The sequence below is a fragment of the Planococcus citri genome, chromosome 2 (assembly GCF_950023065.1).
Source record: "Planococcus citri chromosome 2, ihPlaCitr1.1, whole genome shotgun sequence".
In the NCBI taxonomy this organism is placed as follows: domain Eukaryota; kingdom Metazoa; phylum Arthropoda; class Insecta; order Hemiptera; family Pseudococcidae; genus Planococcus; species Planococcus citri.
This window is the reverse complement of record NC_088678.1, coordinates 2,477,667-2,504,608: the sequence shown is the minus strand read 5'-3', so window position 1 is coordinate 2,504,608 and position 26,942 is coordinate 2,477,667. Positions and strand designations below refer to the sequence as shown.

At 34.3% G+C, this 26,942-nt stretch overlaps 1 protein-coding gene across 1 annotated transcript in view; it reads right to left on the bottom strand.

The window, feature by feature from the left end:
* Positions 1-26,942, bottom strand: part of Cht7 (chitinase 7) — a 40,873-nt gene that overhangs the window by 3,784 nt on the left and 10,147 nt on the right. The window contains exons 2-14 of the mRNA XM_065347839.1: positions 17,652-17,751; positions 12,292-12,971; positions 11,631-11,868; positions 7,705-7,884; positions 7,454-7,577; positions 7,030-7,339; positions 4,273-4,511; positions 3,953-4,140; positions 3,648-3,865; positions 3,397-3,551; positions 3,177-3,317; positions 2,945-3,092; positions 2,662-2,847 (exon numbers count right to left, since the gene is read on the bottom strand). Coding sequence (XP_065203911.1) covers positions 2,662-2,847; positions 2,945-3,092; positions 3,177-3,317; positions 3,397-3,551; positions 3,648-3,865; positions 3,953-4,140; positions 4,273-4,511; positions 7,030-7,339; positions 7,454-7,577; positions 7,705-7,884; positions 11,631-11,868; positions 12,292-12,971; positions 17,652-17,751 — 2,907 coding nt within the window. The remainder of the gene's footprint in view (positions 1-2,661; positions 2,848-2,944; positions 3,093-3,176; positions 3,318-3,396; positions 3,552-3,647; positions 3,866-3,952; positions 4,141-4,272; positions 4,512-7,029; positions 7,340-7,453; positions 7,578-7,704; positions 7,885-11,630; positions 11,869-12,291; positions 12,972-17,651; positions 17,752-26,942) is intronic.

The window sequence follows — 26,942 nt, the reverse complement described above, 5'->3', positions numbered from 1 at the left end:
CCCATTTTTTCCCAAAAATTTTCGCTCTCGCTTCGCTCGAGCAGTAATTTTGCCTTCATTTTCATGAAATCACCACACATTACAATAGATTTCCAGAAAATTACCCCTCATTTCGATTTTTCATGCCTAAAAATCTGGTTTTGCCCCCTCCTTGAGAAAATCCTGGCTACGCCACTGATAGCTCACTACTCAAAAGTCAAAACTTTTTTTCGCTATTAATTAACATCACCCACTGGACAATTAGTGCATTTGTGTACACATAATAAATGCGTTATTTCACAGACCAGATATTTGCAATCAAAGTAACCTTGATACAACGTGTGCAAACCACATTACAGCCACAACCAAAGGCACATGTCAAACTTTCTGGATAAGTTTCAGTGATAGGATGTACATAGAGAAAATTTTAACTTGCGCAGATGACAATGGTGTTACGCAGGGATGCCTCTATACCTATGACGGAAGCATTAAGTCAACTAGCATAGTGAGTGGCGAGTGTGCTTGAAGTATAGTAAAACCAAAAAAAAAAAAAAATAATAATTTCTATTGCCTAATTTGAGGCGATTTTTCAATAGCACAAATAATATCAAAGTTTAAATTTAAAACGAAACTTGAATATTATTCATCTGTATTGAACAATAATTCTAAGTTAGGTATACCTACTCGTATATTTTATTGTTATTTTATTCAATTAAACTATTTATTTAAGTAAAATAGGTACGTATATTTTCTCCATTGTTCACCAATACCTATCACGTTTGTAGTATGTAGAATATAAGTAGGTATTATTAACTAATTTTATTTGTTTGAATTATCTAAATGTAGGTATACCTGAATCTACGTAGGTCTATGTCTATTTATGTATGTGTACTTCTACATCAAAAGGGCCCATTCGGTCGGTGCCGAGAAGGGTGTAGATTTTATTTTTCAAAAATCTGTACAATCTTCCAAAGTTTTCCAATTGATTTAAATGGCGCGCGAACGTGAAGCTTTCATGGACAGCTTCACACTCAAACACTGTTGGAATCCACCGGAGAACATTGGAAGCTTATTTTGATTTTTGAAAAATTAAATCTATACCCTTCTCGGCACCGACCGAATGGGCCCTTTTGACGTAGAAGTACACGTATAAGTATTATGATTAACTAAGTATTTAATTGTTAGGTACCTATTTTATTATTTTAATATATTTCACGAGCTGTCACATTCAAATTGTGTTTTTTTTTAGCGAACGTAGTTTTGATGTAGTTCAGTTATGATAATGTAGATCATGACAGATGTTCAACATGCTGAAGTCAGGTCAGTAAGCAAAAAAAAATTGGAATTTTTTTACTCTTTTTTCCGTATTAATGAACCGAAGTATCCCAAATTAACAAATTTTTTGGATCGGACAAAACTACTTTACCAGTGAAAATTTCAGCAGATGAAGTTGAATTTCACTGATTTTTGACAGATTTTTAAAATTTTAAATTTGGCGTATTTCTCACGAAAACAATTGAAGTTGATCAAATTAACGTAAAAGGTTGGAATTTGGTTGAGACCTATATCCTATTCACGACCTCCCAAGACCCGAATCCGAGCCTAATTATAGTTGTTGAATCTTAAAATTAAGAAAAAAATAATAATTCGTGTAAACGTAATTTGTTGACTTTTGGAGTTTCTGATTTCGAATTCCAATCAAATTCACTGATAAGAGCCTCGTAAGCTCCCTAATAAGGTTTAAAATTTCAAATAAATCGAAATAAGGTGTAATCGTTGATTTTTTTGGTTGATTTTCAAATTAGTCCGAATACCTCCTGGGCCTCACAATTTTAAATAATATGAACTAATATTTTCAAATTTCAATTGATTTTTTGACAAGAGCCTACTAGACCATTGTACTATAACTCCCTGCAAATTATATCAAAAAATTTACAGAATCGAATGACCTACTTGCGTTTTGTTGTTGTTTTTTTAGAGATGCTCAAGCATCGAATACTTTGCCTAATAATGCAGCATCTCATGCGTAAATGTAAGTTGGGTTGCCGACTTCAAAAACTGAAGTGGCAATATTATGTGATTGGTATTTCATATGTTGATTCTTCAAGGTTCGATGAAAATGCGTTAATTAATGCTACAGGTAAATTAAATCTTACGGCGGCGCCGACTCCTAAAGGAGAATGATGAGGTTTTGCTAAAAGTCTACCTACCTTCAAAATTGAAGGAACCGTTGATTGGCGTTTTTAAAAAAATGCTCCAGCAGTACTTTCAGTTTTAGACATAGGCAAAATAAGTTCATAGCCATTTTTTGTAGAGTACCTATTCGAAGATTCGAAGTTTTAAAAGATGCAAAAAAGTCATAGTTTGAACTGTAGTCTATCTTTGAACTTGAACGAACCAAGTGCAATAATTTTTTTTAATTTTATGGAACTTTTGAAAATTTATTTGCATGCAGGAGCACCTTCAACGTCGGATGTGAGCCATAGTTTGTAAAAAAAAAAACTTTTTTTGTGAGATTAGAAATTTTGTTTTTCAAAATTTAAATACCACATTTTTTAAGGTCTGAAACCGAATTTATGTATGTACATTCATCTCTCCATTTTTCGCTGGAAAAAACTCCACTAAAAACGAAACGAAAGCGAATTATAGATGAGTGAATGTATTAGGTATAGGTGTACGTACTTCGTAATAAGACATGAATCCAGCTTCACCGGTATATTTTCCTGGCGTTCCGCCACCAGATGCTGGCGAACCGATATCGAATTTGGTCGAATCTACCAACGTAAAAGAGCGTCCATAAGTTGGCATTCCAATCATTAACTTTTCTTTAGGCGCTCCTTGTTTCACCCATTCTCTCGCACTGTAATCCTATAGGTACAAAAGAGAGGCATGCAGTGGTCACAATACGTTTTTTTTCTTCACATATATCTATCGTTTGATACGAGTAATACGAGTAGGTACTTACAACGGTGAGTTTTTTTTGGTAACTAGTAGCACTTTCTAAAGGATGCAGTGGACTATTGTGACCCACTTGTCTTTCCCATTGACCGTGAAAGTCGTAAGTCATTACGTTTATGAAATCTAAATATTTCGATATTTCTGGTACGTCGTATCTGTGTGAAAGAAAAATTTCAATTTGAGAAACAGTGTTGATTTGAAATCATTCGATAGGTTTATTTAAAAAAAGATCACTTTACCCTGCAGCAACGGCCTCGAAACTTGCAGGAACAGCGGCAGCGAGAAGCAACCTAGGTTGGCCGGATGTTTTGGCTTCTCCTTCGAAAGCTGTTCGTAATTCTTTTAATAAACTTACGTAAGATTGTTTGTCGTCAGATCCTCTGTGAAATTAATTCCAAACAATTAATAAGCATAGAAGTACATAGAACGATTTTGGGATTTGAAATTAAATCAACCCACCTTGGATACTCCCAATCTACGTCTAAACCATCAAATTTATATTCTCTTAAAAATTCTATGGCTTCGTAAACGAATTGATTCATTCTGAACACGTTACTGGTTAATTCTTTGAATGGAGTTGAACCAAAGGCCCATCCTCCGATGGCTAAAAGAATCTAAACATGAAAAATATACTCGAGGTAGGTATTTCTCAAATTATTATTCAAGTTATCTTATCTTGGTCCGTTAACCTCAATCTTCAATTTTCATACCTTCAAATTTGGATTCTTCTCTTTTAAGGCGATCACTTTAGCGTAATTTTCACCTTCATCTTCTTCGCCAATAGTCAATCGGTTATCTTTGAGTGTTCCGAAAGCATATATGACGTGAGTACATAACGAAGAATCGATATTTTCAGGTAGGAATTTTCCCAAACCAGGTCTCTTCTGAGACCAACTCGTCATGTAACATAAAACTTGAGGAGGTCGCACTGAAAATTAAAAATAGATAAAAATTAAACATTTTCAAAGACTACCTAAAAAATTGTTTAAAACAAAAAATATTCAATTTTTTTAACCATTTTGAATCACAGAAGTTTGAATGGCCACTGAAGGAGGAGTAGATTTAGCTTTGAGCAAAACTTCATTTACATCAATTTTAATAGGAGATGGCTTAGTGATAGTTTCTACGATCACTGATTTGGCTACTTTATTCCAGTCCACGTCTTTGGCATTGTTTGCTCTTTTAATACCTCTTAATTCTTCTCTGAAAGGGAAGAAAAAAATACAAAGTCACAATCAGGTATAATGTTTGTTCATCATTAGCTTAGCTATCCTACTTAGGTAGTTGGGTACATTTATATTGTGTACTTTATGAATGATAACAAGTAAGACAAACCTCATAGCTCCGATTAAAGGATATTTGACGTCTCCGCCGCAAGCCGTGCCCGTGAAATCATCCATATCTACGGTCCATACCATGGCTCCGGCGTAACCGTTTGTTTTGATCCATTGCATTTTATTACGAATGGATCGTTCGTCGTCGAAACCAACCCATTGATCGCCAGCTACTGCGTAAGGTACTTTCATTTCATCGTCCCAAATGTAAGTGGCGCCATTTTTCAACATATCGCATACCTAAAAAAAAAATCACAAGATTAATTAGGTAGATACCTCAACCTACTGAAATGATCAATATATCGCACAAAGTGTTGAAATATCATTAAAAAATGACCAAAAAATGAAACTTCTTTGGGTCTAAAGATTTATTTTTTTCTATATTACTCTTCCAATTTCCAAATTTGTTTCCAAGTTTTGCTCTACAAGTGTGAGATAATTTACTCCTCTCCCTCCCTCCCTCCCTCCCTCCCTTTCACCCTCCTTCCATCCAACCTTTTTTGTTCCTAAAAAACTCATAAAATTAAAAAAATAGACACCAGCTGTGATGATATGTATCTAGATCTTTTTTCATTAATTTTAAAAAAGTTAAAATTTATCGATTTTCTGGTGATCTTGAGCAGTTCTGGAGCCTCCAACGAATTTTTAGATCTTCCTGTCTTGAAAAATTACCATAAAAACGATTAAAAATAGAATGCAGCGAGCAATATAAATTCAGATATATTGTTTTGGTGGCCCTTTTGATCGATTTGGCCAAAAATCGCATGGAAAATAACTAAAGAGGAAAAATTTGAATAAAAATGGAAAAAGTGCATAAACTGACTATTTATGTACAAAGGATCCAGTTGTCCCATTTGACTGGAAAAATTTTGAATCGGATAAAGGTAAATTGAAAGCAAATGCAAAAATACGCCCCAGGCAAAATGTCAGATGCTTTAACGCATATTTCGATAAATTCGGGTCAGAAATGGCGTTTCAAATCGTTTTGAGCAGTCCTGGAGCCTCCAGCAGCTTTTTGAAAGTTGGAATTTTGACAAAATTTAACCCAATAAAGTTGGAAAGCCAAAATTTACTTTATTTCGTAATTTCAGCACGCTGAATGTGCTGAAATTGATTTGGATAGTTTTGAATGACACTTTTTGAAAATTTGGAATTTTTTAAGTATGGCTGCAGGCTCCAGACCGTCTCAAAACACCCTCCAATCGACTCGTCAGCATTGAAATTGAGGTATAGAGTAAATTTTAGCTTTCCATATTTCATTAGGTGAAATTTTGTGGAAATTTCAATTTTTAAAAATATTTTGGATATTAACTCTGAGCTGCTCAAAACGATTCAAAAGCATTTTCAATCGATTCGATGGATCAAAAATAATGGAACCTATCATATTTCAGCTTTCTAGATCAATTTGGTAAAATTTGGATTTTTTGGCATTTTTGGTCCAAGTTAATTTTTTTTTAAATTCACTACTTACCTAAAATTTGAAAAATACTTGAACACCCAAAATTTTGGTTAAAAGTGCATTTTTGTACGCTCTTTTAGTTTGATTTTGACCGATTCAAAAATTTTCTGGCTGTTCGGAAGTTGGGATACCTCTCCTGCTGGCGATTGTTTTTTTTTTTTATTGAAAAAATTGTGTTTTTTTTGCTTTAATTTTCTCAAGGTTTGCTTTGACTACCATTTAATTTTGCTCGACTGGCTGAAATAATGAAATAAATCCTAGCTATATTCACCTGATCAGTCTGTCATGCCAATTCAAATTTAAAATTTTCATTTTAATAAAATGAATAATTTTTCGTTTAAGCACATAAGAATACACAAATGAAAGAGGAAATTAGGTAAACATCTGATTTTTAACCTTCAAAATTGATTCGTGGTCCATTGAGCTTTTTTAAAAGCCCCCGAAAATTTTTTGAATTCATCAGTTCTTGAAAAAAAGTATTGAAAATGAATTTGAACCAGCTGACATGATTTTTGATAATGTTTACTCGAATCGATAAAAAAATCTAAAGACGATAATTCTGAGCTCATACTTAGAGGCTGAATTTCATTTCGAAACTTGTCATGGCAATTTTCCAAAATTGAGAAATCTAAAAATTTGCGAGAGTTTTAAAAATATTTAACAATTGATTAAGAAGTCGAAAAATAGGGTAGGGTATCCATCATAAACATAAATTTTAATTTTTTACGTTTAGATATTCATAAACAAGAGATTTTTATTTTTTTAATTTAAGTATCTAGCCTAATTTTATTTTTTATTAATTTATTCTTGAAATAATTGCTGCAGAAAGTTTGAATCTGCTCCAGAGTGTCTCGGAGTCATCTCGATTCAGAGGGTCGCAAATCGGGTCAAGACCAAATTTCAGTTTTTCATCTAAATTTGATCAAATTTTGATTTTTTTTCAGTCAAATGGAATTTTCAAATTCAAAAAATCGCCAAAAATCCAATTTCTTGATTTTTTTGTTTGATTTAAAAAAAAATTGGTCTGTTTGAAGGGATTTACAAAGATATTTTTTCCATCATACGACATACTTATTATTTGGAATCAATTCAATATTTGGCACAGTGAAGAAGACGACTCAAAATGCTGGTAGAATTTGTACTGAGTAGAAATAGAAAAAAAAAATGGAAAAAAATTGAAAACTTAGAAAAAAGCTTCAAAATACATCCGCAAAATTCGCAAAAAATTGACCCATAATTCATGCCAGGACAAAATAAAGGCGAAAATCAGGTAATAAACAAAATAATAGGTAAACGTACTTCGTAATACGCTAAGAATCCTCCTTCTTTGGTGTATTCGCCAGCTTTTCCTCCTCCACTCGCGGGGCTATTCACTTTAAAATTACTCGGATTGGCTAAGGTAAACGTTCTTCCATAAGTTGGCATACCGATGACCAATTTATCCTTGGGAGCTCCCAGTCTAGCCCAAAGAGACGCAGCGTTATCTACGCTCAGTTGTTTCCTCCACTCGGAATCGGAAGAAGGAGCATATAAGGGAGCATTGTGTCCAGTTTCACGTTCCCATTTTCCATGAAAATCGTACGCCATAACGTTAATAAAATCTAAATAACTGGACCCAAAATATAATATGTAAATAATCGATTAAGTAATGAAATAATGCCAAGTATAGGTAGGTATAATAAGGTGCTACAGCAAGCCAGCAAAGAGGCGAACGAAAAATTACCTCGCTACTGCTGGCACGTCGTATCCTCCTTTAATATTATCAGGGCCAACAGGAACTGCAGCGGTTAAAAGTAATCTGGGTTTCTTAACTTCTTGAGCCTCGGCTTCGAACGCTTCACGAAGTTCTACGCAAATATACGAAAAATTCGTTTGGTTTTACGTAAAGACTAAAGTTCTCAAGGCATATTATAATGTGGCTGGATTAAAATAGAAATTACTCGTACGCTGGTATACTACCTAATCATTGATCACCTTTTAATAACATGACGAAATTTTTTTTATCGTCAGTTCCTTTAGGGTATTCCCAGTCAATGTCAAGTCCATCGAAGTTACGACTCCTTAAATATGGTACTGCGCTGTATATGAACGTCTGTCTGGTGTATCGAGTCGCCGACATGTCCTTGAATTTTTGAGTACCGAAAGACCAACCGCCTGGAAATGGAAAAGTTGTACGATTTAATCAAACAAATGTCACGATCGCGTATACAAGATAGGTACAGGTAAGTATAAGGTACCTAATGTCAAATACCACACGCGAGTCATACCTAAAGGTGATGCGAGACTACGAGATCGACCGTATAAATCAAGATAAAATGTGACCGATGAAAAATTTCATTTTCTAAATTTCGTTTTTTATTCGCATACCTGTCGGTACTCATACACAATCAAGTGCCAAAAATTCGTACGGTGCGTGATTGTTTTATATATTTTTTTATTTATGAAAATCGTAAAAATTTTATCGTATCGTAAGAACTAGTTAATTATCAGCGTGCTTCGAATGTGACGATTTGTAAATAAACCGGTTGTATTGCCGGCATCCCAGTCTGCAACGTATCGCCATAAATCAGTCAACCATCGATTGACAGTGACGAAAATCGATTTCAGCATCGATTCCATACCATCTCATTCAAAGCACAGGTACCTGATGCCTACTTTTATATGCATAGGCTATGTTGGTATGGCAAAAATCTTTCCTCGAGATCGATACTGACATTTTGATGTGTAAAATTTAAATTAATATAATAAAATTAGGTATTCAAAATGTGTCAAATATGCAATAAGAAAAGTAGGCATTCGATCGTGAAAATTTTCTCGGGTATTTCGATTCATTTATACCATCATACCAATAGTGAAAACAGAAATCGCAAAATACCATCGCGTGGACGTGAATGAGAGATAAAGGAGGCTTGGGCTTTTGGCAAGAAATTAATATTTTTGTTTTTTGTACTCAGTGGAATTGGGAGTCTCCGTGAAGGGCATTAAAAAAATTATTCTATGATTCTGTAATTGAAAAGAAAGAAAAAAAATTAAAAACCAGATGAGTTAAACGTTTCGTGTTTTTTGTTCTAATCCTTGAATTTGATCATTTTCATCAGAATTTTAATTTTCAGTCAAACCCCCTCCCCCTCCCCCTTCACGACTCAAAAAATATCTACAGCTTCATCCCTAGAAATGAGACCAAATTATATTTGCCCTGGGTCCACATTAGCTCCCGACGGCTTCGTGGGATACCCATGCAGAAGTTAAAAAAAATAGAAACTTCAACTTTTCATTAAAAAAAAAAAAGAAAAAAAAAACTTTTTCTAATTTTGATAGCCTTTCTAATGAAGGGATTGACGTAGTTTAGGGAATCATAGAAAGATTGTTTTCCTTGAATGTGGGGTTATAAGACAAATTCTGACTAAGAAAGGAGGAAATTTCGAAAAAAATTTCATCAAATCTGTTTTTTTTTTTTTCATTTTTCTTGTTTTTTTACAACTTTGGAGAACTTCATGTAAGGAGACCGGTACAGCTGAAGGCACCAAGAGGATGGTTTTTTCTTGAAAAGGGGATTATATAGAAGAATTCTGACGCAGAAATTGAAATTTTTTGGATCAATTTGATTTTTTCATTTTATTGATGTTGTTTACAAGGGAACCTCTTGAGGTGTCCGCCTCCGATTTAAACGGGACCGCGATTTTTGGAAAGAGCATGTTCTAAAACCCCCAAATCCAAATTTTCAGCTGCCCAAGTTCATTTTTCGATTTTTGGCGAATTTTTGAAAATCCAAAATTGACTATTTTGGTGATTTATGCTTTTTTTAAAAAAAGTACGTACTTGATCAGTAAAAATGTTCAAAATAAGTCCTAAAACTGATATTAACCCCCCAAATCCGAAGTTCGCCAATTCCAGCCATTCTGGAGCCTCCAGCGGTATTTTTCAATTTCTCCAGAATTTTGAATTTGCTCCAGAAGGCGTGAATATGAAGTTGAGCAGCTAAAAATCGAGTTGTGTGTTATACTCGACCTGTTTAACGAATTTATCCACATTTGAGCCGATTCTGGAGCGGACACCTCAAAACCAGTTTTTTTTTCAAAATAAAAATATTCAAAAATTTCTCGTTTGTGAGAAAATTTTTGAAATTTGCGCGAATCGCTGTATTTTTTCATTAATTAACCACACGAGAGCGAATTTGGCCATTATTTCCAGCCTTTCTTGGGCTTCCCTTTAATTTTTGGATATTTTTTTTATGAAAAAAGATTGTCAAAAACCCACTCGTGAGGTTTCCTCTCCAGAATCGGCTCAAATGTGGATAAATTCGTTAAACAGGTCGAGTATAACACACAACTCGATTTTTAGCTGCCCAACTTTATATTCACGCCCTCTAGAGCAAATTGAAAATTCTGGAGAAATTTAAAAATCGCACAGGAGGCTCCAGAATGACTGGAAATTGCGGAACTCGGCCTCAGGGGGCTTGTTGTGTTCGAAATACAGCGATTCGCGCAAATTTCGAAAATTTCCTCGCAAACGGTAAAATTTTGATTTTTTGGATTTCTTATTATGAAAAAAGCTGGTCAAAAAATCACTCTTGAGGTGTCCCTCCCAAAATAGACTTAAATGTGGATAACTCGTTAAACAGATCGAGCATAACACACAACTCGATTTTTAGCTGCCCAACTTCATATTCACGCCTTCTGGAGCAAATTCGAAATTCTGGAGAAATTGAAAAATAGCGCTGGAGGCTCCAGAATGGCTGGAAATGGCGAAATTTGGATTTGGGGGGGTTAATATCAGTTTTAGAACTTATTTTGAACATTTTTACTGATCAAGTACGTACTTTTTTTAAAAAAGCATAAAAGCTGAAAATTTGGATTTGGGGGTTTTAGAACATGCTTTTTCCAAAAATCGTGGTCCCGTTCAAATCGGAGGCGGACACCTCAAGAGGTTCCCTTGTAAGGTGGAAAATGCAGCTAAAAATACTTTTTTTTGATAATGGATGAAGATATTATGCCCTTCTATAATAAACGAGCCCCGAAAATTCCAATGAAAATGGAGAATATGTTTGGAAATATTTTTATAAATTTACATACAAAGCAAATCTCAAAGATGTTTTGGAAATTCCACCCGATTAGATAGGTACTTGCCATTTTTTTTAGAAGAATCGGTTCCAGTCAGTTCAGAACCAAAAATTTATTTTTCAAATTTCCAATCAAGTATGAAATCGCTGGAGGAATACACCGATTTTGGAAAAATCGTGTGTAATTAATCAGGTGAGTTAAAAAAGCACCAGTAAGGTTAATTTAGACGGTTCATATGACCCTTTTTGAAAACTAAAAATTTTCATAATTCAGCTGAAGGCTTCAGAACAGCTTGAAACCGCCTCAAATCAACTTGATATGTTAAAATTGGGTTATAAAATAAATTTGAGCTTGCCAACTCGAAAAAGTACAATGATTCAAAGGAAATTTCAATTTTCGAAAATCTGCTGGAGGCTCCATGGTAGGTTCAAAACGGTTAAAAACCATTTCTAATCGTGATTGGAGGGGTCGAAAATAGGGAACATACTCACTAAATTTTAGCTTTTTAGGTTACTTCGGTAAAATTTATTTTTTCCCACTTTTAGCCTGAATTCGATTTTCAAAAATTCTCTAAAAATCAAAAAATACACTTCACTGTCTGAAATTTTTACTTTCAATTCAATTTTGTCCCGTTCAAAGCTTTTTCTGTCACTTGGGATGCCTTTCTGAAGATTACGTAGGTACTGTTGAAGGAAAGCTGAATACACCTTTTTTTCTCGCAAAATCGATGATAGGTACCTATTTATTGGCTTTTGAACTTTCAATCACAAGCAATAAGGATACGAATGCACGGAATGAATCAAGTTGGATTTAAAATTAAAAAATCAAGTTATTACGTACCAATAGCGAGCAACGTTTTCAATTTCGGATTGGCTTTTTTTAAGTTTTGTATTTTGTCGTAGAGTCCAATTTTGCCATCTTTAGTTTCGTCATTTGATTCGAACGAAGACAAACGTCCCTTTTTCATCCATCCAAAAGCGAATATGATATGCGTACACAGATCCGGATCAATATCTTCTGGCATGAACTTTCCTATTTTTTGACGATACTGAGACCAATTCGTGTAATAGCAGACAATCTATAAAAAGAGAGGAAAAAAACACGCATTCTAGGTTAGCGTATAACATATACGATGGCTTTATAATTCTTAATTAATGAAAGCTATATCTACACACTTTTAATTCCCATGTAATTAAGTATGAGAAAATTTTACGCCCATTATTTGGAATCGTCTTTGCGGTAAAATAATCGTTTAATTAAATCGCGGTCAGTGTTCTTAATTAAATAATGAAACAGAGATAACATTTTTTTTTTCAGGGCTGCGACTGTATTTAATCAGTTTGTAGAACATTTATAGATATATTCGTCGCTGAGGCGAGATAACTTTAACCTGGGCTTGGGCTTACATACCGTATTCGTATTAAGAATTTTTCTTGCTATGCTAGAGATGATAACAACCCTCTGAATTACATAAAATGAGTGGAAAAACTGGGTACTTTACCTTGTGTCCATCATTGGTATCTTTTTCTTTGGTATCTATGGCAGTTTTCTTCAGGCTGCTAGTGGTATTGGTATACTTGGTCCTAATTTTGAAGCGATTACTAGTAGCGAATTCGTAATCGTCTAACTTAGTATCCTCAGTGGCAGAATTACCATGATCTGCGGGCTTGGAAATACGCCTTCTTATTTTCATACGACTGGCAGCCGATGTAGTTTCCTGTTCTGCGGTTTCGGCATCGTTCAACGAATTACCGTGACTAGGTTTCGATATACGTCGCTGGATGTTGTTCCTGGTGATGCTAGCGGATGTTTCTTGATCCGAGTCTTGAGTCGGTTCCGATGGCTTGGAACGTCTGTTGAGGAAATTCAGCCTGGTTACCTTATGCGTGCTTTCTTGCGCGTCGATATCGCTCGATTTACTCGTCGATTCGATTTTAGTCGAGTATCTGCGTAATACGGTTGGTCTATGGGCGGTAGCCGCTGACTCAAGATCTGAGGAAGTGTTTTTCGGTAGGCCAACGTATTTGTTTTTTATGGCGGGTTTCTCTCTGTGGAAAAGTTTCGATCTGTTGTAGGTCGTTTTGGTCTCTGGTGCTGGTGTTTCTGGTAGGATAATGTTGTCTTCGACTTGAGATCTGTTTTGAGCCGGTTGAGGTCGTCGGTATCGTTTTCTTTCATTGGCTGGAATTTAAAAAGAAATGGAAATCAATATTTTTATTGGATTAATGTCGATTGTTGTGCAAACTGCGAACTAACGAAACAGAAAAGCGAGTTGACTTCTTTGCATACAATTTTGACTTTCTAACGAAGCTCTGATCAGGATAAGAGCTGGAAGTTTAGAAAAACTACGTCTATTTCAAAACTTCCAAAAAACAAAATTTCAACCTTACTCATCAACTTTTTGATTTTTGGTGAATTTTTCAAAAACATCACCTTTTTAAAAAAACAAAAAAAAAGATTCAACGAAGTACCTACATACCGTATTGACGTGAAAATTTGATATTTTTCCATCACAAGCCCAAATTTTAAAAAATCTCTCAAAGATAAGCAGTTGGAAATTTTCATCTTTATCAATTTTCGAAGAATAAGTGGATGCAACCAAAACGTATATTTTCAGTAGATTTGGAGCCTCTGACATTCGGTTTTCCAACTCCATTTGATGAAATTTTGTAAAAATTTCAAGTTTCAGAAATCCACTGGAGGCTCCAGTAATTTTCAAAAAGTCGCTGGAGACTCCAAAACGACTCGAAATCCACCTGCAGTCAACTTCGTAGCATATTGAAACTAGTTTGCAGAATGAATTTCATCCATTTGATGAAATTTTGTGGGAATTTCAAGTTTCAAAAATCTGCTGGAGGCTCCATAACTACTCTAAACGGATTGAATTAGTTTCCAATCGATTTGTCATGTCGCAAATAGGGTGTATTCCAAATTTCAGCTTTCTAGGTCAATTTGGTAAGATTTTGATTTTTTCCCTCATTTTTGGCCTAAATAATTTGATTTTCAAAAATTCCCAAGAAATCGAAAAAGGCACTTAAGCACTTGAAATTTTGTCAGATGATAAATTTTTGCCTGCTTTTTTGATCTACCTCTGTAAGCTTTAAGAAATGTCGTGCAAGTCCTTCAATTTTTGATATTTTCCATCCGGGGGGGGGGGGGGGTCAATGGTCTTGAACGAACTTTTTTTCGGTCCCGCAAGATATTTTGGCCTTGCAATGAATAAACTTCGAATTTCCAGAAACATTTTTGAAAAAGAAGACTTTAAAAACACCTACATATCTACGAGTAGATTGAAAATTTTTAATTTCTGATCAGAATCATTCTGAATAACCCCCTTTTCAAAATGAAACCTCCTTTGCCCGCTTCCTTCAATATTGGTCCCCTCGTGTGGAGTCTCTCGAAAGTTGGAAAAATTAAAATAAATTGAAAATATTGTTTGGAGGCCGAGGAAAAATGAAAAAATTTTAAAGAATTTTTACAAAACTCAATTTTATATAATATTTATTTTTTCCCCTCGTTTTTTTAGGAGAGAAAAGTGTCCATTGAGACCAACATTGTTTGGAGAATTGAGGAATTTTTTTCTTGGAAAAGAAGTACTTTCGAAGGATTGTGGACCAGAAATGGAAAATTTTCAATTTTTTTTTACCAATTTTGAGTTTTCCCTCAGCTTGAAAAACTGGAGAAGGTTGTTCATTGAAAAAGGGAATAGGTAAGTACTTTAAAAGAATTGTGTCGCCAAAATCTAAAAATTCCGGATGAATATAATTAGTCCATAATTTGTTGTTTTTTGTTTTTAAAATTTTTTCAACTTGATAGACAGGGGAGATGCTCTCAGGACAAATTTTTTTACGCCCGGAGAAAATCAAAATTCAGGGAATTTTTTAATCTCATTAAAGTGAGTTCAAAAAGGCAAAATTTGAAAAGAAGGCATCTTATACTAGCCCAGTCAAATAGCAGAAAAAAATTGGTGAACCCGAACATTATTGCAATCAAAGGTTTTTTTGATGAATATTGTCTAGAGTGGTATGCTGAACAGCATACTAGAAGTACCCGCCCCTACCCCACGAGCTAACCCCCCCCCCAACAGTTTTTCGTCTAGAGCTCCTGAAATATTGAATTTTGAGTAAAATGAGCTCAGTGATCATTTCATCTCCTCTCCAACACCTATCAAATGAGCTATCGACCAACTCCCTAGCCTCAAGGGGGATGGCGCTACAACCCCTCAAAGTGATGTGATTTTAATAGTAATTTTACATTTTATGACTGGAGACTTGTAACCTGTTCTAATTGATAAAATGAAGTCAAACTTGGGAATGGGATTCTTTTGGGAGCCAGAGTTGACCTCTGGAGTGGGGAGGCTCAAAGTTGAAAATGACAGAAAGGTAATTTTTTTGGAGGGGCATAACATGACCCTAAACGGATGAAAAGGGTTCAAAATCATACCATCGGATAGTACCCCATCTGTGATCAACATATCCAAATTTCAGCTTCCTAGGTCATCCCTACCCCATTTAAAGCGGAATTAAGGTGAAAATCCCCTTATTTTGCCCCTATTTTCGGTTTTTTCTATCTTAAAAGGAGTGGGGATGACCTAGGAAGCTGAAATTTGGATATGTTGATCACAGATGGGATACTGTCCGATGGTATGATTTTGGACCCTTTTCATCCATTTGGGGTCATGTTATGCCCCTCCAAAAAAATGACCTTTCTGTAATTTTCAATTTTGACCCTCCCCACTCCAGAGATCAACTTTAGCTCCCAAAAGAATCCCATTCCCCAAGTTTGACTTCATTTTTGAACAGGTTACAAGTCCCAAGTCATAAAATGTAAAATTATTAAAATCACGTCACGTTGAGGGGTCTAGCGCCACCCCCCTTGAGGCTAGGGAGTTGGTCGATAGCTCATTTGATAGGTATTGTATTGGAGAGGAGATGAAATGATCACTGAGCTCGTGAGCTCATTTTACTCAAAATTCAATATTTCAGGAGTTCTTGACGAAAAACTGATTTTGGGGGGCTTTGATCCACTGTGGGGGGGGGTTAGATCGTGGGGTAGGGACGGGGACTTTTAGTATGTTGTTCAGCATACCACCCTAGACAATATTCACCAAAAAAACCTTTGATCGCAATAATGTTTGGGTCAAATTGCATTTTGACTGGGCTATACCCTAAAAAGCTTATTTTGAAATATTGAACCATCAAGTCGAAATCGAGTTTTCAAAAACGAATTATTATCAGAAAAAATAAAAACCTCTGTATAAGTACGCTTATTTGAAGCAAAAACTGAAAAAAAAACTTCTAATTTATCAAGCTTGAAGAATAAATTTTAGTCAAAAGAATTATTTTTTACTGCCAGGAAGGATTCCAAAAATGAAAGAAAGTTGACCAACGAAATTTTTTTCAAATTAAAGCTGAAAATTTGTTAAAATTGTAAGCATGTTGCATTCCTCCACATTTTTTTTTTTTTTTTTGTGAAAAGAGGAACAAGAACCTAAAAGGAAGTCTTTTTGTTAAAGAACGACTTTTTTGATTTGGTATTTCAAAAAAACCTTTTTCAGGGCCTTCATTTCTTAAATGGGTTATGAGGGCATTTTCATTTTTTTAAAAATGCATTCTGATTTAAAATCGGGAATATGAAAATAGTTTTGATTTTACTAGTCAAACTATCCCCAAGTGTCAATATTAGCTCTTATAGAGTGTCTGTTATTTATATTTTTCTACTCTCTTCCTTCCTCTCCTTCTCCTCCACAAAACTATCGGTTTTTATGAAAAATGGATTCCCTGAAGTTTCAGCCCTGCAGCTTCAAATTAAGTCGTGGTGTACCAAGAACATTTCTCTTTCAAGTTATAAAAAATCGAAAAAATGGAAAAAAAATGAATTTTATCCAATAAATGTTCATTTTTGCATCAAAATTCTTCTAAACAATTTTTAAAAAATCACGTCGTAGAAAATTTAAAAAATGCGAAAAATTTGATTCATCCAAAAAGTTTATATTTCCGCATCACGCTGAGTTTTTTGAATGATCCTCTCTTCAGAAAGACTCTCTCTTGGACGGTCGAACAATGTCGATCTCCTTGAATAAAGTCCTCTATAGTTGGGAATTTGAAAAAATAAAGTAAAAATTTAGATACTTATTGCAATTGTAGCTCTGATGGAAGCTTTTTCTTAAAGGAGGAGATACCATCAGAAGGGTTTTAACCTGAAATGGGGAATTTTTCAATTTTTTTCACCCGGAAGAGGGCTCTCAGCAGACATTTTTTTTTAGATTTAGAAAACTAGAAAAAAAAAACAAAAAAAAATTGGGACCTGATCATTTTCTCAAAAAATATCCAACAACTTCAAGACGAAAAAAACGAAATGAAATTTTCACAAAAAACGAAACTAAATTTCAAGTAAGTACACCCATTGGCCAATTGGCCATACTATACCGGCTCTTACACGTCATGGACACATATGACGCGACGTGTCGACTGCGGCGGTGTTGATTTTTCAACAGAGTTATCAAATCATGTTGGTTTACTTTTGTTGGAAGAAAGTAGTCAACTCGCTTTACTGTTAAGTGAAAGTGAAACATATATTAGCTTAACTCGAGTTAACGTTTCTCGAATAACTAGTAAAAAATATATATATATGAGCAGAATTATTGTAAATCGGTGATTATTCGTAGGCATACATCGCAGGTAGGTATAGGTATAGGTACGAGAGATGCGAAGGTTGTACATGCACTTTACCGAAGAGTTCACCGAGCACAGGTGCTCACGATCGGTGCAGCAATTAACGTAGGCGAATTTTCACACGCGCCATCATTTCTCTTTGGCACGATCAAGATCAATGCGATTACGATTGCGATGTTCAACTTACTTTGTAGACTGGAAGCTGGCGGCGATATGAAGGCGATTATCACAATGATGACGAGTGCTAAAGATGTGGCTGTTTTGAAGTCATACCGAACGCTTTTCGCCTGAAACACATAAGATAGTTTCGATGTTAACACAAGAGTGATTACAGATGCGGATATAGATATATACGAGTAGGTATAGGTAAGTAACAGGCGTAAGAGGACCGTTAATTCGCACAGAGGATACGGATCGTCGTGTTTTTCGGTGAAAAGATAACAATCTGGATGTACTTAACAACTAGATAGATGGTGTAGGTACTTTTATCATCTCAGTAGGCGCTACCGCCAACTATGTACACGTAGAGATACATAAAATGTACTATATACGAGTATGAAACGATTTACATAACATCACTGTGTGTTTCTGCAGCAGGTAGGTAAAGGTATGTGCTGTATGCATGTGGAGGACGCGTTCCATTTGAAATTTGCTTCAGTGGTAAAATTAAGATACCGAAATAATGTTTTAGTATAGGTAGTTAAAGTGTTTACATAAGAGAACCGCATCTATCTATATCAACGTTCAATGTCCAAGTTGAAGATGAAGGGGAAAAAAGACTTTCAGGCATACTGAGCTAATTCGTGTACTTTTTTATGCGATTAGATGACCATAAGTACATAAAGAGAAACCGGTTTCAAAATATAAGCTACCTGTAAGTACTCAGGCATTGGCACGAACCTTACTATACACTTAGCAATGCACTGTACACAATTTTATATAATTGGAGCATTAGCCAGCTTATGGTTTGTTGGCTGAATACATATACATACTCATACTCGTACGTATATGTGTTGTAAAGTCTCTCAAGTCTGACCAACCAAGTGTGATGAATACGTTTACGTTAGCAACTCTATCATCTCTCCTCTTAGCTCCCTAGCTGGCTCAGCTCACGTCAGATGGTGTGTTGGTTTGTGGTGCGGAAATGTGTGCTGTACTGGTATAGTTTGGTGGTAATTAAATTGAAATAACGTTCGCATATTGTACTCTGCATCTCTTCTCTGTATAGACACTTGTTAACCGCTGACAAGCCCAGAAAATTTAATTTTATATCACGTAACTACCGTTCCATCGTTGCTAACTCTATACGCGAGTACCAGTGAGGTACCTACATACATAAAAATGTAGGTAGATCTATGGAATGATATCCATGCAAACGTACAATAGGTAGAATATTCGTACCACACCAAATTATTAGTTATTCGAGAGCAGACTAGGCCTACGTTGATGTCTAATGTCTTTCGATAAAATTAATTAGGTGTAAGGTAACTCGGATACCAAAACAATAACTAAGCCAACATCATTAATATTTTGCCAATTGCGATTGTCTATAATATGACAGATTTCGTGGTATGGTTTAGGCTTTCTTATCGTAATGACATTTAGTCAATTACCGCCTCTCTTCACTTTGTTGTCCTGTCCCTGCTCTTACGTCCTAGAAAGAAAAAGATAACCAAAAGTGGTTGAGGTATTACATAGCAGATCGTTGTTCTTAATATTTTTTTTCACTTCGCGACCACTGTAACATGTCCACATTCGCATTGGTACACGCGTCAATAAACACACGAAGTGTATCCGATGGTACCTATACTTAATACTATCTACTTTAGATTAGATGTACTTTTTATAAGTACTCTTCGGTAACAATATTCTTAATTCTTGTCATTCGATGGCCATTTGATAGCATCAATGATGTTGGATTTTCCAACGAGGCCAGTGCCACCATTCTAATGTTAAAAGATAAACACGAAACGGTTAAGAATCTATAATACCGTTCCACTTGTATATACGTGTTGAAAAATTATAAAATTTTACATTCATTTTCAAGTCTATTAGTGCCACAAACGATCACTTCAAACAAAACAAAAAAACAATGAGAAATAATCATTGAAAATTGATTTTAATAGCCTATGTATAATACATACAGATACATATCTACACGTCATAAGGAAGATTTTAAAACAAAAATGAGCAAAATCGGTCCAGTTTTCATTAATTTAGAGGAGGGGGCCCAAAAATTGGTTTTTGGGTCATATCTCCTCCTGTATGGGACCAAATCAGTTCAAATTTTGGGATTCGATTCAAAATGCAATTTGGAAGAAAACACATTTCCAAAAAAATTGTAAATTGATTTTAGGGCCCTTTTCCTTAAATTTGGGGTCCTAAAAATCAAAATTTGGCCTTCGCTATATTTTTCGCATCAAGTACTCGTCGAGAGCTTTCTATTTAAAAAAAAAATAGCTTTCTAGGTATGATTGGGACTGAATGAGAGCCTGCTGAACTTTTTTTTCTTGTAGCTTTATACTATAGATTTTGACAAGTTTCAAAGTTGTTTTTTTTTTCATATACGTAGGACATAGGTATTTAATGTGATGCTTCTTTCAGTTTCTCAAACTTTTTCAAAATTTTATAGAAACTCGTCAATTTTTTTATAGTGATTTCAAGTATTTTTATGATGATTTAACCCTTTTTATTGGATTTTATGAACTTTTTTCGAGCTATTTGATTGTGATAATATTTGATTCATTTTACTATCATTTGAGTCATTTTTTGCGGAATTTTTCTTAGTTTTTGTAATGTTTTCTTATTGAGGAATTTTTGCAAAATGTCATTCATTATTGACAAAATATGATTTTCATTACATTGAGGCATTTTTCCCTCAATTTTTCTCATTTTTTCGCGAGATTTTCCTCAGCAATTTAGTCATTTTTCTTGTAAATTTCCTGGTAAAATTTCTTTTTTTTTTTTAGAATGGAAATTCAACCGTTTTCATTGTTTTGAAGATTTTAGGTACACATTGTTGGTTACATTAGACTATTTTTAATGGTTTTCAACTATTTTTCTGTAATTTAAAGTTTTTTAAGTAATTAATTTTTCTCAATTTTTATTATTTTTTAACCGTTTTCATGGCATTTCATCAAACTTTAAGCAATTATCGCAAAATGTTTCTCAATTAGCCATTTTTTTTGCATAAATTAATTGTCTATGGTAAACTTGGGGGGGGGGGGTGTTTGTAACTACTTGATTATCACACCCGTCGTGTGAGACTTGAATCGAGTTGTTAAAGTCAAGTTTTTTAATTAGGTCTAAGAATTTTTTTAATTTCGGAAGGGTTGTCTGGTATGAATAGGGATCTTTCATCTATTTGTAGGGATAATCTGTGCTGATGTAAGGAGGGACAGCGAAATAGTAAGTGTTGGACAGATATAAGTTCTGACGTGCAGAACTGGCTGTGGGTTTTGGGGTCTTTTCATAGAGGTGATTGTGGGTGATTTTTTTGTGGCCAATTCTCAATCTGGTTATAATGATTTCTTCAAGTCTATTTAGTTGAGATAGGTTTTTCCAAGGCTGAGTAGTTTTTTTGTGGTGAAAGAGCTTGTTTGATGTTTGGAGGGACCAAAACTTTTGCCATTTCTTAAGTGTGTTTTGGGTGAAGAAAGACTTAAGGTCGTCAGCTGTGATAATGATAAATGTGAGAGGAGAAAGAGTAGTGGCGGATTTTGCATTTTTATCTACAATTTCATTTCCTGTGATTCCAACATGGCTGGGTACATACATAAACTGGATAGAGAAGTTTGAATTTTGTAAATCAAATAGAGTTTTATGGATATTTTGAATTAGCGGGTGGTCAGAAAATAGATTTTGGATAGCAGTTGGTGAGCTGAGGGAATCACTCTGAATTAAGAAAGACTTATTTTCTGATTCATAAGTGAATATATCACAGAAGCAGTGGAAAAGAGCTGTGAGTTCGCCAGTGTAGATTGAAGAGCAGTTATGGATTTTAAAATGTGAAATTCTATCATTAATAGAGTAGGCATACATACTCTCAATGAAGTGTTGGTATTTTTGATCCATCTGTAAAGCAGAGATTGAATTTTTTGTATTCTGATAAGAGTTCAAGATAGTTGGGTAGTTAATAAGTTGTGTATTGACTTGTGGAGGCCTGAGGAGCCAAGGGGGATATGATATTGGTTGTTGGATGAGTGTTTTAGGATTGATTTGAAGATCATTCAACATTGTGATGAAATTAGAAATGAGTCCTTCTATATGATCAAAATGTTGGGGGTTGGGTGGGTTAATTGAGTTTTGGAGTGGATGGGAAGGGTTGATGGATGCATTTGAGATGAATTTGTTTGTTATGAGAGTTCTTCTAAAATCTGGGGGTAATTCTGCTGCTTTACAATAAAGGCAATCTATTGGAGAGGAATAGAGGGCTAATAAACAGATCCTTAGGGCTGAATTTTGAATTGTTTTTAGGATATTAGAAGTTTTATTTGAGATATTTGCAAAACATGGGCTTCCATACTCAATTTTACTGCGAATTAGAGATTTATATGTACGAGTTAAGTAGGAGTTTGCGAGATGGATTATACTTGGTGTTTTTGATTATTTTCAACAGATTTAGGCGTTTCATGAAATCTGATTTTATTTTTAGAAAATGGGGAGTCCAATTTAGTTTTCTATCAAAAGTTAAGCCAGGAAATTTAGTAGTGGTTTTGAATTCTAAAGAGTGTCCTTTGAAGTTGAGAATGAGATCTGGAGGAATCTTATTTTTTTTTGGTGAAAAGTATACAGTAGGTTTTTGACTCAGAGAAGGTTAGACCATTAGAATCTGCCCATGATTCAATTTTTTCAAGGGTTTCTTGGATTATTTGAAGAGCTAGTTGAATATTATTTACGAAAGGAAATGTTCGTATCATCAGCAAAGATTCTCAGAGAAATGGGGAAACAACATTGGAAATGTCATCAAGCAAAAGTATAAACAAGACTGTGCTAAGAACTGAACCTTGGGGGACTCCATTTTCAATTTCAAAAAATTCTGAGTATGTATTGTTAACTCTCTCTCTAAAAGTACAGTTTGTTAAGAAATTCTGAATAAAGTAGGCCAAATGCCCTCTAATTCCAATGGAATGTAATTTTTAGAGAATTTTATAACGCCAGACTTTATCAAATGCCTTTTCAAGATCAAAAAAGACTGAAAGAACACTTTCTTTATTCTGGAAGGCCGAACTAATTTCTTTTCGGAGACTAAAGAGGGGGTCAAGGGTAGATCTCTTCTTTCTGAAACCACTTTGATAAATGCTAAGAAAGGTTGATGAATCAATATACCAATTAAGACGTTTAATAACCATTTTTCCAAGTATTTTGCAAGGAACTGAAGTTAAGGAGATGGGGCAATAACTAGAGCCCAGATTTGGGTTTTTATCAGGTTTTAATGAAGGAATGATTGTTGCAGTTTTCCACAATTTCAGGAAGGAATCAGACTATGGTAAACTTCATTGACCCATTTTGATGTTAATTTAACGACAATTCTTATTGCATTTTATGCAACTGTGGCAGGATTTCATAATTTCAGTGATGTAAAACTGAAACTGAAAACTGAATACTAAAACTGAGAAAAGCAAAACTAAAATTGAAGTAGGTACCTAGTTCATTTTTTTTCAAAGTTTCTAAAATATTACGAATTTGATGGAAAGAAAAGCCAAAACTAAAATGAGCTAAACTGAAACTGAAATGTAAAACTTTTGCCATCACTGTATAATTCAATTGCATGGTTTTCAACAATTTTCCTGTAATTCAAGGTGTTTTTGCGGATTTTTTTTTTAATTTTTTAATTTTTTTGTCAATTTTTATGTCTTTTTAACCTGTTTAATAACTTTTTCGACAATTCAGCCGTATTTTCAACAAATTGGTAAATTGTTGTAGTAATTTTTTCCAGATTTCAGTCCATGTTGATAAGTAATATATTTGATCAGTTTCTTTTTTATTTTCAACACTTTTTCTATGATTTGGGGGATTTTTTAAACAATTTTTCTCTGTTTTTTCAGGCACCATTTTTTGTGGCTACCATAAAAATTTTAAACAATTGCGCATTTTGTGCCAAAAATTATTTCAAATTTGCCATTTTTTTCGTTAGCAATTTTGGTGATGAATGAATTTTTACAGCTATTTTAATGTCAATTTAATAATAGGTAATTTTTGTATCATTTTATTCGTTTTTTGCAGATTTCGGGCTGATTTCGATAATATGTATTTTGATCAAGTTTTTATTTTTTTCAACATTTTTTTTTTTTCAATTAAAGAGGGTTTTTGTGCATTTTTCTGAATTTTTTCAAGTTTTCATCAACTTATAGATATTTAATTTTGACAATTTTGATGCAATTTGTTTTCCGGAGTAAGATAGGCGAACTGCTCTCGTTCCTATACATTTGAGAAATTATGATTTTAATAATTCTTGTGAAATTTCATTCAATATTGACGATGTTTAATGATTTTTTTTTAAATTGAAACAATTTTTTACCATTTGCGGTATTATTTGGAATTTAAAAAAAATTTTTTCGTCAATTTCTATTCATTTTTTTCTGTTTTCATGTAGTTTTAACAAATTTTTGAGCCATACGATGTGTCTCTCAATTTTCCATTTTTTCAGGAATTTTGAAGTAAATTATAGTTACATATTTTTATGTCCATTTCACGATTCTTATGACTTTATGTACGTATTATGCAATTTTCGCGAGATTTAATTCAGTTTTCATATTAATTGATCAAATTTTCATGATTTTTAAGAGTTCTCCAATTTTCAATATTTCATAAACCGTTATTCACATTTTCAACCATTTTATGGCGTTCTGATAAATTTTTCAGAAATTTTCTCGGCGTTCTCCCCCCCCCCTTTCAATTGGTCATTTTTTTCACCTATTTTTATGATAAATTTCAGCTATTTTAATACCAATTGTGTGTCATATTCTAACAAAATTATTTTCCAGCGAGTATGAATGAAGGGCTTTGGAAAGGTGGTAAACATCCTTCCCTAAATCAATTGGGTATTCGAGTTTGGAAAATTACACAGATTTTTCTTCAAAATGGTTTTTTTTGACAGAAAGAATTTGGAGAAAATTTTTTCAGTATCAGGCAATAATTTATAATATTAAAAATCAAATAAGTAGTGGAGAATCTCTTTTAAAAACTACAACATGAATTTTTTTTGGAAATTCTTCCGGAATTATAGGGTTTGGTTCAAAGTTGGTTGGTTTTCCAAGCATACCTTTAAAAGGAGAAATTTATGAATTTTCAAAATGTTGACACTTCATGTAGGTATTATGTAATCTTCCAGTTCCTGCTGGTGAAAATTACACCTGTTCGATGATTTCTTTAAAAATTCTCGATACCCAGTAAGTATAGCAAGTACCTACCTATTTGTGCAAACGAATCACGTGTCAGGTCAGATCTGACGGACACAGACATACATTGTCATCAACATGCCACCAAGACGTAGAGAATACGTATAGTTCGACGCCGACACGATGCCTAATTCTTGAGTTATTTTGGTACCTAGTTGGTACCTTCGAATGTCGAGTCGAACTTATACTCGTACTACCTATACAGAAGAGTGATATCTTATCGATTAGGTCATTGTACGTTCGGTATGGAGCAGCATCGTTGATTGGACAATGAAATTTCATAGCGTCGAGCGATTATCGCAAGACAATAGAGACAGTAATAGGCTTTCTTCGGTAGCCGTTTTGTGAAGATAAAGACTTATAGGATACGCGGCAGCAGAGATTGAGATTGGGATGGCCTGGCGTATACAGTATACACATTACACAGGTAAGTGTAAGTAGAGTTCACACTTATCGTGGTCGTTGTCTGAAGTGCGAATACGCAACACAATACGGAAGTGAGTGTGTTAATAATGACAACATCCACCGATACCTTTTCTGTACCTATAGGTAGTTTTTTAATCAGCGCTCAGCGCGCCCAGCTTCCTGGGATGAATAATTGGGATCGTTTGCGCTGTCGAGAGCGACGGCTGGCTCGGCTGTGTGGCTTTAACAAGAGTAGGTACTCGTACATAGCCACACACAGCTGATCACCTTTGTGATCGACTGGTTGTTTATAATGTTTACATGCGCGCTGGACGTATAATTTTTGACAAAATATTATCAAATAATGTTTTATAATAAACGACAATATGTATTTATATCAACGTCACGCTAATACCATAATTACATGGTCGATTAGACGCACTTTCTGGAACACCAACATTTTGGGAACTTTCACCGTTGCGTGCTTCTTTTTTCCCATTCCAGCGAAGAAGCAAGTAGGTATATTGTGACAATATACAATACGTACAAAATTTTCGAAGGGTCATTGCCATGTACGCCGTTTTCGTCGAGTACACACGCATCAGATTCGGACATCGCATCGCGCAAATATTCGATAAAATAGGAAGTGCATAGGAAACACCCGCACCCGGCTGCGAGTCTTTCTCACTGTTTTTACCGCGTGTTTGAAACACGTTCGTGAATCTTTTATAAGTAAATTTAACGTGTGTCTGCAAGTCATGAGCAAGAAATTATCGTTAGGTGATTCACCCACCTCATCGACGTTTTGAAATTTGATTTTTTGACATGTTCCAAAAAAAGGCAATAGGTACCCACATTCGTGACTTTCAGAAAATTTCCAGCAGGAATTCGGTGTTTTAAACTTTTTTAAAATTTCAGATGAATAAAAGTGCTCATTTTTACTGCATTTGCTTAGAAAGCCATTATCAAGTTGATGCTTCTATGGGAAAAATGTTGGGCATTTTTTCACATTTTCTGAATGTTAGCTAAGTAGATTTGGTGAACAACCAGTGCTCACAAAAATTTGACAAGAGTAAGTACCTAGGTACTTTTTGTGAGGGATATTTTTGCTTCCAGTGAAAACATGATTTTTTGGACATTGGCTACATTTCAATATTAACCGATAGATACAATTTTTTCCCATAAAATACCCACTTTTTGTTTTAAAAATCAACTTTTTATTATTTATTATTTTTTTAAAGCCTCTTACCCCCCCCCCCCCTGCCCTGAGAGACTACTTCCCTACTCATGTCAGAATTGTGACTCCAAACTATGTCATTATATCAAACTTTTTAAATTTAGAAGAAAATCGGTCTACTTTTAGAGACGTTGACTTTTGAAAACTTAGCAAAAAAATATACATATATTGTTGACTTCTTGATACTTACAATATAATGCCAGACTTTGAAAATTTTGAAAGAAACCCGATCAATCAGTTTTGAAAAATCAGTATTTTAATGAACATTTTCATGATTTTTACAAATTTTCACTTCAAACTTTAACGATTTTTTTTCAAAATCATTTTTGGCTATTTTTTCAACGATTTTACTGAGATTTCTCTAGATACTTTACTTATAGCTTTTTTTGGTCAATTTTTAACAATTCTCATTTTGATTTTTCAGATTTTTTTTGTA